We start from the raw sequence: 11958 nt of genomic DNA on the forward strand, positions 1-11958 counted from the left end.
TATCAAATTATAATCCCGAATGTTGGAAGTGGGGCCTGGTGGGAGGTGACTAGATCATGGGGACAGATTTCTCCCTCATGTGAGTTCTCCCTAAGTGAGTTCTCACGGGATCTGGTTGTTTAAAAATGTGTAGCACCATTAGCTGGGCATGGTGGCACGCCTGTAATCCCAGCTACTTGGGAGGCTGAGGCAGGAGAATCGCTTGAACCTGGGAGGTGGAGGTTGCAGTGAGCTGAGATTGCGCCACTGCACTATAGCCTGGGGACACAGTGAGACGCTGTTTCAAAAAAAAAAAAAAAAAAAAGTGTAGCACCTCCTCACTCTCTTCCTGCTGCAGCCATGTGAACTGCCGGCTTCCCCTCTGCCTTCTGTCATGACTGTTAAGTTTTCTGAAGCCTCCCCAGAAGCTTAGCAGATGCCAGCATCATGCTTCCAGTACAGCCTGCGGAACCATGAGCCAATTAAACCTCTTTTCTTTATAAATTACCTAGTCTCAGTGCAAGAACAGACTAATACAGGTAGATGGAGAAGACATACTTTAGTGCAGGCACAAACAGCCTCCCTGTGGAAGATGACTGAGTTCCCATCAATATCTAGAGTCATGAGAACAGGTTAAACTGGTTCAATTTAGGAAGGCAGAGAAATGAGAATGCGGTCTCAGACTGTCTTCAAAAACTGATTAAAAACTGACTTTTAAAAATTTAAAGACATCCAACAGGTTAGTTTGTGGACACTGACAAACTGATCCTAAAGTTTATATGGAGAGGCAAAAGACTCAGAATAGCCAACACCGTACTAAGGTTGTGTTGGAGACACAGTAAGTGTCTTGTGGAGACACAAGGTAAGAGGACTGACACTACCCCACCTAAAGACTTACTATGAAGTCACACCAGTCAACACAGTGTGGTACTGGCAAAAAGATAAGTAGGCCAGTGGAATAGAACAGGGAGCCCAGAAACAGGCCACACAAGCACAGTCCACTGATCTTTGACACAGAAGTAAAACCAAAAATGGAGAAAGGATAGTCTTTTCAACAAACAGCGCTGGAACAACTGGACATCCACATGGAAAAAAAAAAAAAGGGAATCTAGACACGGTCCTTACACCCTTCACAAAAAGTAACTCAAAATGGATCACAGACCTACAAAACTATAAACTTCTAGAAGAAAATCTAGGTGACCTTGGGTCTGATGACGACTTTTATAAACACCAAAAGCCCAATCCGCTAACGAAGTGACTGATAAACTAGACTTCATAAAATTAAAAACTTCTGCTCTGTGGAAGATGAGCCATACACGGAGAAAAAATATTTTCAAAAGACATATGATATACAGAACTGTCATCCAAAATACACCAAGGACTCTTAGAACTCAATAATAAGAAAACAATCTGATTTTAAAAAGGGCAAAACCAAGAGTTCGAGACCAGTCTGGGCAACAGATGACACCCTGTCTGTACAAAAAATTTAAGAAAATTAGCCAGGCATGGTGGTGTGCACCTCAAGTCCCAGCTACTCGGGATGTTGAGGTGGGAGCAGAGGTCAAGGCTGCAGAGAACTGTGATCACACCACTGCATTCCAGCCTGGGTGATAGAGCAAGACAATCTTAAAACAAACGAAAAAGCGGAGATAGGGGCAGGCAGAAGACATTTCACCAAAGATATACAGATGGTAAATAAACATATGAGATGTTCAAGATAGTTACAGTATTAGGGAAATGCAAATTAAAACAATACTAAAATACTATACACCTATTAGAATGGCCAAAATCCAAAACACTGACAACACCAAATGCTGGCAAAGATGGATGATGCTACGAACTCTCATCCATTGCTGGTGGTAATGCAAAAATGATTCAGCTTTTTGAAAGATAGCTTGGCAGTTTCTTACAAAATACACTCTCACCACATGATCTAGCAATTGTACACCTTGATTATCCAAAGGAGGTGAAAACTTATATCCCCATAAAAACCTGCACATGGATGTTTATAGCAGCTTTGTTCATAATCGCCAAAACTTGGAAGCAACCAAGATGTCCTTCAGCAGGTCAATGAATAAAAAAAACGTGGTAATCAAGACAATGGAATGAGCTTTCAATACGACAAGACATGGAGGAATCTTTTTTTTTTCTTTGAGATGGAGTCTTGCTCTTCACCCAGGCTAGAGTGCAGTGATGCGATCTTGGCTCACTGCAACCTCTGCCTCCCAGGGTCAAGGGATTCTTCTGCCTCAGCCTCCCAAGTAGCTGAGACTATAGGCACGTGCCACTACACTTGAATTTCTGTATTTTTAGTAGAGATGGGGTTTTGCTATATTGCCCAGGCTGGTTTTGAACTCCTAACCTTGTGATCCGCCTGCTTCAGACTCCCAAAGTGATTACAGGAGTGAGCCACTGTGACTGGCCCGACATGGAGGAATCTTAAGGGCATATTACTAGTGAGAGAAGCCAAACTGAAAAAGCTACCTTCTGTATGATTCCAACTATGTCACATTCTGGAAAAGGAAAAACAATAGAGAAAGCAAAAAGATCAGTGGTCACTAGAGGTTAGCGGGGAGGGAGGAATGAATACGCAAAGAACAGAGGATTTCCCAGGCAGTGAACAGACTCTGAAGGCTACCTAAAGGTTCATGCCTATCAATGCACATTTGTTAAAACTGACAGAATGTACAACACCAAGAGTGAGCCCTCATGTAAACTACAGACCTTGGGAGATAATATGTCAATGTAGCTCATCAATTATAACCATGGACCACTCTGATGGCGATGTTGATTGTGGACAAGGCTGTGTATGTGTAGGGTGAGGAGGGCTAGCGTGTATATGGAAACTCTGTACTTTGCTCAATTTTGCTGTGAACCTAAAACTGCTATAAGAGAAAAAGTCTGTTTAAAAAAAAAAAGGTTAAACAGACAATGGAACAGAAATTTTTAAAAGGACCCCGAAATACAATGGGATCAATGGGGGAGATGAATAAGCCAATAAACAAAGTAGGGAAACTAGATCATCATCATCTGGGGGAAAAAAAGAAACTGGAGTCATGCCTCATACAACACATCAGCACACACCAGGATAACTTCCAATAGAGTAAACATTTAGATGTTAAAAGAAACAAGGAACTGGTGGGTGCACTGGCTCACGCCTATAATTCCTGCACTTTGGGAGGCAGAGGCAGGAGGATCACGAGGTCAGGGGTTTGAGACCAGCCTGACCAACATGGTGAAATCCCATCTCTACTAAAAATACAACAATTAGCCAGGCCTGGTGGCACACACCTGTAATCCCAGCTACTCAGGGGGCTGAGGCAGCAGAATTGCTTCAACCTGGGAGGTAGATGTTGTAGTGACCCGAGATGGCACCATTGCACTCCAGCCTGGGCGACAGAGGGGAGACTGTCTCCAGAAAAAAAAAACAAGGAACCATAAAAATACACATACTGTTGGGAGGCCGAGGCGGGTGGATCACGAGGTCAAGATATTGAGACCATCCTGGTCAACATGGTGAAACCCCGTCTCTACTAAAAATACAAAAAATTAGTTGGGCATGGTGGCGCGTGCCTGTAATCCCAGCTACTCAGGAGGCTGAGGCAGGAGAATTGCCTGAACCCAGGAGGAGGAGGTTGCGGTGAGCCGAGATCGCACCATTGCATTCCAGCCTGGGTAACAAGAGCGAAACTCCATCTCAAAAAAAAAAAAAAATACACATACTAGACATAGTTCACTCACATCCCCGGGCTGGGCTACTTAACAGTGGCCACTGGTGCCACAGCCTTGTTCCCTAGCACTGTTGCTACCTCAGGGTAAGGGCGACATCCTGGCATACCTACCTACCCTGTGGTGACCACCACAGTAGCAAACACAGCACTGTCACCAACAGGCAAACTTTGTCAAAACCAGGGACTGAGTCCTCCTGCCACTTCCAGATCTAGAGGCAGTTCTGGCTGCATGGTGACTGTACAGAGGCCAGCAACACAATCTGGAAGCGCAGAGAACCACAGCACCTCGGGCGAGCTTGAACCAATGAGAAACAAAGGAGAATGGATAACGCTGCTCCCTTCCTCCTGCTCCAAGGGGCTCTTCTGAAGCTTGGTGGCAAAGGACTTGTGCGAGGGCATCCTGCATGACCAAGCCATTGGCTGTCTCTCATGAAGCCATGGCCAGCTTGGTAACATATAGCATTGTGCTTGCCCTCCTTCCTCCCTTCCTCTCTCTTGCTGCCCTAGGATTACATCTCCTAATAAAGCTTTTAATAGCTTTCCTTTATGCTCTGCTCTCCACGTCACCTGACATGACCTGCACTAAGACATGGGAGAAGACGTAAAAGGAGAAAACTGTGGAGACATTACAAAGAGCAGTAGTTGCCAGGAATTAGGAGGAGAAGGGATGAAAAAGTGGAGCGCAGGGGATTTTAAGAGCAGTGAAACTGATGCAGGGCAGGCCAGCCTTAAATTGGGGCTTAGGCTGGGAAGGTCCTTGGCTTTGCTCTGGAAAGAGTTTAAGAGTGAGCCGGTGATAGAAGAAAGCAGCTTTATTGAGGCGGCAGTGTTACAGCTCCATGACTGCTCCTGCAGAGCAGGGCTACCCCCCGGGCAGTGTGCTGAGGGCTGCAGCTCAAAGGCAGTTCTGAGGTCATATTTATACTCACTTTTAATTATATGCAAATTAAGGGGCAGATTATGCAGACATGTTAAGAAATGGGGTAGTTAACTTTTAGGTCATCAGACTGTTGTCACACAAAGGGGTGGTAACTTCCAGGTATTGCCATGGCAAAAGTTAATTGATACGGCACACCGGTGGGTGTTTTATGGAAAGCTGCTTCCTCCCCATCCCTGCTTGTTAGTCTTCAGGTTGATTTGGTGTCTGAGCCCTGCCTCCGACCTCATTCCCCACTCAGAGATGAGCTATTCTTCCTTTCTCTTAAGGGGGCTGCAGAAGGGTGCAGGTCTGAAGCTACTCTATGATACTATAATGGCAGATGCATGTCATTATACATTTGTCCAAACCCACAGAATGTATACGTCAGGAGTTTCTGGACTCTGGGCAATAATGATGTGTCAGTGTAGGTGCTTCAATTGTAACAAATGTATTACTCTGGTGGGAGACGTTGACAAGGAAGAGGCTGTGTGGTGGGAGCGGGAGAGGTATTAGGAACTCTTTGTTCTTTGTTTACTTTTGCCATGAACAAAAATAAAGTCTATTAAAAACAAAACAAGCCGGGTGCAGTGGCTCATGCCTGTAATCCTAGCACTTTGGGAGGCCAAGGCAGGCAGATCATGTGGTCAGGATGTCAAGACTATCCTGGTCAACATGGTGAAACCCCGTCTCTACTAAAAATACAGAAGTTAGCTGGGAGTTGTGGCATGCACCTGTAGTCCCAGCTACTCGGGAGACTGAGGCCGGAGAATTGCTTGAAACCAGGAGGCAGAAGTTGCAGTGAGCCAAGATGGCACCACTGCACTCCAAACTGGTGACAGAGCGAGACTCTGTCTCAAACAAAACAAAAAAACAAATTTAAAGGCTACTTCCAAGCATCCGGAAAATAAAATACCAAATATTGTGCAACAGATGATGCTGGGTTCAGGGGGTGTTGCTGAAATAACAGGGGTACCATACGGTTGATCTGCACATGTGGGATAGGGAAAGCTGGGAAAGTTTCCTTCGCTCTGTGAGAAGAGGCCCCCCTGACAGCTTCCGGGTGGGGGCTGAATGCCTGTGTGCCCCAGTTTGTACACACCCGTCATTCCTCCAGCTTCCGCCGTCTTCTTGACTTTCTGCTGGTCATCCCACCGAAGCTCAGAGAACCCATCCACCTCAATGTCAGGGTGCCGGATGGAGTGGCCCACCTTCCAGAAACAAGAGAAGTGGTACCAGTGTGGGACTTTTCCATCAAACATGGGTGACTAGAAGGAAGAGAAACAGAGGGAGGTAAGTGAGCAGTTAACTTACGGCTTAGACCCACTAGACCTCGACCCCAGGCCCAGCGCCAGCCCTGGAACAGCACATGAAACCTTTGTTCTCCTATCTGTGAAAGGAGGACAGTCTCCACTCTCACATGAAGAGCTGCAGAATCCTTCTGACGATCTTCCCCACAGCTTACAAGACTGTGGCCCACTGTTCCCAAGCTCATTCTCTTAGGAAACCAAACACAGCCATGAGAAAGGTGGCCTTTTACCACTGAGCTCTGCCCCACATCCCTCTACATTCAGTGGTGAGCTGCCTCATGGCCTAGTGAAACACACAAAGACACCCGTGCAGAGTCACAACCCTGTGGCATCTGCTGGGAATGGTCAGACAACTGCTCTAGGCACGCCTGGACTCAAAGGGCCTGTGTGCCCCAGAAAGGGCTCTTTAAGTGCTTCTGCAGTTAAGAATAACGAGGAACAAGACCCAGATAAGGAGCAAAGCAGAGAAAGTGTGTCAGAAAAAAGTGTCAAGCTCGCAGCACCACACAGATGGGAATGGAATGAATGAAGGTCTGTGAGGGGACCTTGACTTTGGATGGTTCGGGGCAGTATGCCTGGAACTGGAGTCAGCTGCTCACTGGCCTTCGGGGGTGCAGTTTCCCAGGTGCAGGACCTAGGAAGTCTGGCCACAGAGAAAGCAGTTCCCCTCTCCAGGTGGTTTGCTTCCCACTAGGCCTTTCATTGTGACAGGGTCAGGTACTGCTCCCAGGCCTCAAGCACTGTCTGGCCTTTTTTTTTTTTTTTTTGAGACAGAGTCTCGCTCTGTTGCCCAGCCCTGGCTTTATAGAGTGGGCGGTGACAGCAATTGGGAAGAAGGGGAAGACAGGGCATATAGTGGGTCCCTGTGCCTTTCCTAAACCATCCAGTGTAATCTCACAACCTGCCTCTGGGTGGGAACCAGCACTTCCATTCACAGAAGAAGACAGTGGGGCTGGAAATCCTTGCCTGGGGGGTTGGGAGTCACAGAGGCTGCAAATGAATACTCTGACACCGTGGTTCCTCCCACCACACTCCACTGCCCAGCAGGAAGAGCTACTTATAAATATACCAACTGAGATCTAGCTAAAGTAAAGGAAGTCCCAAACATCTGCTTTTATAGAACATGAAACTAAACGTCACGCAGATGCAGTAAGAATATTAAACCAGCATTAAAAGTAAATATTGCACTGAATTTTTAGGACGGAGTTGTGGGGACAGGGGAAATACTCTGGAAAAGCAACAATAAGGTGTCCCACTAGCTCTCTCCACTGTGAGTAGCCTCTTTCTGGATGTGATGGATTAAAACGCACAGCTAAGGCTATGGCAGCTCAACAACAGCTTTACCCTGGGTTTGGAATGCTACCGGCCCCGTTCAGAGCCCTGGGGGCAGTGGCTCATGCCTGTAATCCCAGCACTTTGGGAGGCCCAGGTGGGTGGATCACCTGAGGTCAGGGGTTCAAGAGCAGCCTAATCAACAAGGTGAAACCTGGTCTCTACTAAAATATAAAAATTAGCCAGGCATGGTGGCAGGCGCCTGCAGTCCCAGCTACTCAGGAGGCTGAGGCAGGAGAATTGCTTGAACCTGGGAAAGCGCAGGTTGCAATGAGCGGAGATTGTGCCACTGCACTCCAGCCTGGGCAATGGAACTATGCACTTGGTGATTATTTGATCAATGCCTGTGTCCTGCACCCAGTTAGAAGCTCGTGAAGGAGCAAGATGCCTATCTTGCTATTCTCTAACAACACCTGTCACAGGGGCACACAGTGTTTGCTGAGGTCTCCAAGTCAGACAGAAGAAAAAAAGAAGGAAGGATGCTGTAGAAGAGACAACATGTTCCAGCTCTCAAACATTCCATCAGATCTCCCCCAGGCTGCTGATAGAGATCCTTAAGCATCTGGCTATCATGGAACATTTGCAGTGGCCTCAACCTGGCTCTGCCTGCTTGTCTACCCCTCCTGTGCAATGTTCAGGTTACCTTGTATAAAAGGGCACTTCTTCCTGGCTCTGCCAGGGGCCCCAGACCTGCTGCCCTTTGCTCTGGGTGCTGTCTCCCCCAATCACTGGCACGGTGCTGCCCAATGGTGCAATCACAGCATAAGCTTATAGGACAAGGGCCCTAGTGGAAGAACCCCTGACCAAAGCAATGCTTTACCCCAAAACTTAGGACTGAGAATGATGTTGCAGAAAGGCACCAGACCAAGGTCACAAGACTATCGACTCCATTTGCTAGCTGCACAGCTCAGGCAAGGCGCAGAATCTTTGGCTGTGTACCCGAGCAAAAACTGAGCACCTGACACTTACCAGGGTCCTCACCCGAACAGCAGCTGGTGAACTAAGTTCGCTTCCGTGCAAAACAGGCCATGCTACTGGCCCACCTAAGCCAGAGGGAACGAACTGACCTCACCCGTATGCCTCCAGGTGCTAAAACCCTCCCAGGACAGAGTAACTCACAGGTCCACCCACCATCCTCCTCCCATCAAAATGCTGGAGGGCCCAGCTCATCCCTCCCAGGATGCCCCAGGCAAGAGGGCTAAAGTACCAGGTATCTGATACTCAGAGAACAATACTCCCATATTAATGTAAAAGAAGGTATTTAAATTCAAGCACGGTGAAAAAAGGCTTCTTTCTTTCTGGCCTTCACCAGCTCAGCCTACCAGACCAACTTCAAATTCTGAATTAAAACTGCGAATCCACCCTCAATCACAATTGCAGAAAAACCACTTACTTTTAATAAAGAGTTTCACTACCAAGTATACCAAAGGAAAGCCCAGAATGTTGTTATTGGTATTTTTTTTCTTTTTTCAGACAGGGTCTGGGTCTGGCTCTGTCGCTCAGGCTGGAGTGCAGTGGCACTATCTCGGCTCACAGCAATGAACCTCCACCTCCCAGGCTCAAGCAATCTTCCAGCTTCAGCCTCCCAAGTCGCTGGGACTACAGGCATGCACCACTACGCCCTGCTAATCATTGTACTTTTTTGTAGAGACAAGGTTTCACCATGTTGGCCAGGCTGGTCTGGAACTCTTGAGCTACAGTGATCTGCCCACCCCAAAAGTGCTGGGATTACAAGCATGTACCACCGTGCCCTGCCCCAGAATGTTAAACTTGATCAGGTTCAGGTTCCTCCATCCTGCCTCTCCCACAGCTAAGCCTCCTCCAACTTCTTCAACAGCGGTGTTGTTCTAGCCTCAACACAAGGGCTGGATTTGGGTTTTCTGTCGTCTTTCCACCAGAACATGGTACTCTTTGCCCACCTGGTAAGGCCCATGGATGTTCCTTTCTCAGAAAGTCTCGCAAATGGCCAGGTGTGGTGGCTCATGCCTGTAACCTCAGCACTTTAGGAGGCTGAGGTGGGTGGATCACTTGAGCTCAGGAGTTTCAGACCAGCCTGGGCAACACAGTGAGACTCCATCTCAAAAAACAGAAGGAAAACAAAAACAAAACAAACAAAAGGGCTGAAAAGGAAACATACTGAAATAATTATCAAAACATTTGAAAGGTAATTTGGAGTATAGTAACCCATGAGCTTTAAAGTATTAAATAACAAGATCTAGTACCACCTCTAATAACTACTGTGATTTTTGTAGCGATTAGAGTAAATGATATTTTGAGAAACTCTCAACTGTAAAGTGACATGAAAATATCTGCAATTACTACTGGTGACAAAAATCATAGGGACTACTAATATGCCTTTGCTTTGCTGCTTACATTTATGATTAGAGGAAATGATGAATTGCACTACAAGTTAGTGGAGATGGAGATAACTTTTTCTTAAGTAAACTCACAGACCTCTTGACTCCTATCTACCATCCCACAGACCGTGGATTAAGAACTTCTGTACTAGGAGTGAGAACAGGCTGCCTTATATATTGAAAATAAGTTGTGGGAAACATGGCTCTTAGAATTGTAGGCCCTGTCTACTCCCTTATCCTCGGAGGATCTTTCTGCTCCACTTCTGTGAATTGACAACTCCTAATCAAGCTTCCACACTTAGCTGGGACATCTGGTGCACAACGCCTGGAGTACAACTCCATCAGGTGGCATTCACCCCTACATACGACAATGTTTGTTTACCAGTCACTTTCCCTTTAACCAAACCGGAAATTCCCAAGGGTGGATTCTGTGTCTTTAGAACCTAACAGAGTGCTTAGAACTTAACAAATGCCTACGAAATAAGTACTGTATGCCATGTACGGACTTAGGTATGCCCTGAGGACACCAAGATGACAGACATATTGTGAAATAAGATATCGGAAGTACACCTGGTGCTTAGGTACCCACTCGGTAAACCTCGCCCGCCCTCCCCTGTACTCTCTAAGTACTGAATATCCACTGAGGGCTATCCAGTCATTCCTAAAACACATTACAGCTCATGGCAGGGAAGAAAATCAAGCTACCTTGACCATGACACTAAGCTTGGGTAATATGTTGGAAATGAGGAGGAACAGGGAAGGGGAGAACCAGAATTACTAACACAAAGGTAGACATCAGCAAACTGGAAGCTGCAGGCTGGAGCCCCTGGGAACTGGCAGGGGCCTTCAAGCCCAGCACCTCACAGAAGCCTCAGGAAACCTCAGAAGGGGATCTTCAATCGATCAAAAAGCCCATATGTAAAAAACAAACCAGACAGCTGCAATGCCCCAAGAGAACGCGTCTGTGAATCTGGAAAATTTGGGGAGAATGTTACTTTAAAGGACAAAGTAGGTTCAAAGTGAATGCACTGTACAGAAATGACAACTCTGCATAGTTTCGCCTAATTAAAATACAAAATGAGGGTGAGCATTGAAATGACGTGTTGAAATAACGGCCAAAAATAGGTTTAAAAAAAAAAATCGCTGGGCGCCGTGGCTCACGCCTGTAATCCCAGTACTTTGGGAGGCCGAGGCGGGTGGATCACCTGAGGTCAGGAGTTCGAGACCAGCCTGACCAACATAGTGAAACCCTGTCTCAAAAAAAAAACAAAAAACAAACAAACAAAAAATCCCCACATGCCAGTCGCCACTATCCATGTAGGACAAAAATCTTAGAGAATAAGATAGGTCAAAATCAGATTAGCCTAAGAAGACCATGCACAATTTCCCACCCCCCACCCCTGAGGCGAATGGCAATAATAAAACAACTCCACCACCCAGCAAGGAGGAGAGAAGCGGCTCCTCGTTTTCACAAAGCGAAAGGTAGCACCAGCTGCAGGCTGTATTTCCCGGGCTTTTCCTGCAACATCAGCAAAACCTTCCGGAAGGCTCTGCCGGGCCGCTCGGGGGAGGAGGGGCGGCCGCGGCCCACAGGCCCCAAGCGCCTCTCCGAGGGCCCGGGCCCACTTGCTCCCCTGGCCCGCCCTCCCCCAGCCTTCCCGGACACAGTTAACCCTGGGCGCCGCGTCCCCGCCCCGCCGCCGCACAGCGGCCCGCACCTGCACCATGATGGCCATCCGGAGCGAGTCCTTAGGGATGCTCTCGCTGCATTTCTTGCAAGAAGCGCGTCCGCTCTTGGCGTACTCGACTCGGTAGAGTTTATCCGAGGACTCCGCCATTCTCCCCCAGCTGCCGCCGAAGCTCGGCAGCCCAACGCCAAGACCTGGAGACACGCCGCCGCCTCGCCGCCCTGCACGCGCTCACCCGGCCGTAGGCGCCTGAGCGCCCAGAGCCGCCGTCTAGCACACCTCGCCGACCCTCGCCGCTCCCCGATAGATTGCTGATGCCTGGCAACGGGAACGCGCCCGGAGTCCACGTCCACGGGGCGGGGCTGGCGGCGCGCGCGCGCCCTGCGGGCCGAGGGGCGGAGTTTCCTGGGCGCCTGCGGGTGGAGTTCTGCAGGCCGCTGCTTGGGGCGCTGAGGTGGGGCTTGGGCTGCGCTAGTAACTCTTTGGTGGACCGGGCGCTACCCCTTTAATCGTTCTAGCCCAGGAAGTCTTACTTGTTCTCACAACTAACTTTACCCCCATTCCCCGCCCTGCCTTTTTATTTTGAGACTGGGTCTCGCTCTGAGTCTCACCGCACTGGAGTGCAGTCCCGAGGTCATGGCTCAC

At 48.2% G+C, this 11958-nt stretch overlaps 1 protein-coding gene across 1 annotated transcript in view; it reads right to left on the bottom strand.

Moving 5' to 3' along the window:
• The window catches only part of PARP1 (poly(ADP-ribose) polymerase 1), a 47183-nt gene extending 35557 nt beyond the window's left edge, over positions 1–11626 (bottom strand). The window contains exons 1-2 of the mRNA XM_012459811.3: positions 11344–11626; positions 5729–5894 (exon numbers count right to left, since the gene is read on the bottom strand). Coding sequence (XP_012315234.2) covers positions 5729–5894; positions 11344–11463 — 286 coding nt within the window. The 5' untranslated portion in view covers positions 11464–11626. The remainder of the gene's footprint in view (positions 1–5728; positions 5895–11343) is intronic.
• Positions 11627–11958: the final 332 nt, after the last annotated feature.

This window comes from Aotus nancymaae, unplaced genomic scaffold, assembly GCF_030222135.1.
Source record: "Aotus nancymaae isolate 86718 unplaced genomic scaffold, 86718_ANA_hifiasm-v0.15.2.pri h1tg000032l_0, whole genome shotgun sequence".
NCBI classification, from domain to species: Eukaryota; Metazoa; Chordata; class Mammalia; order Primates; family Aotidae; genus Aotus; species Aotus nancymaae.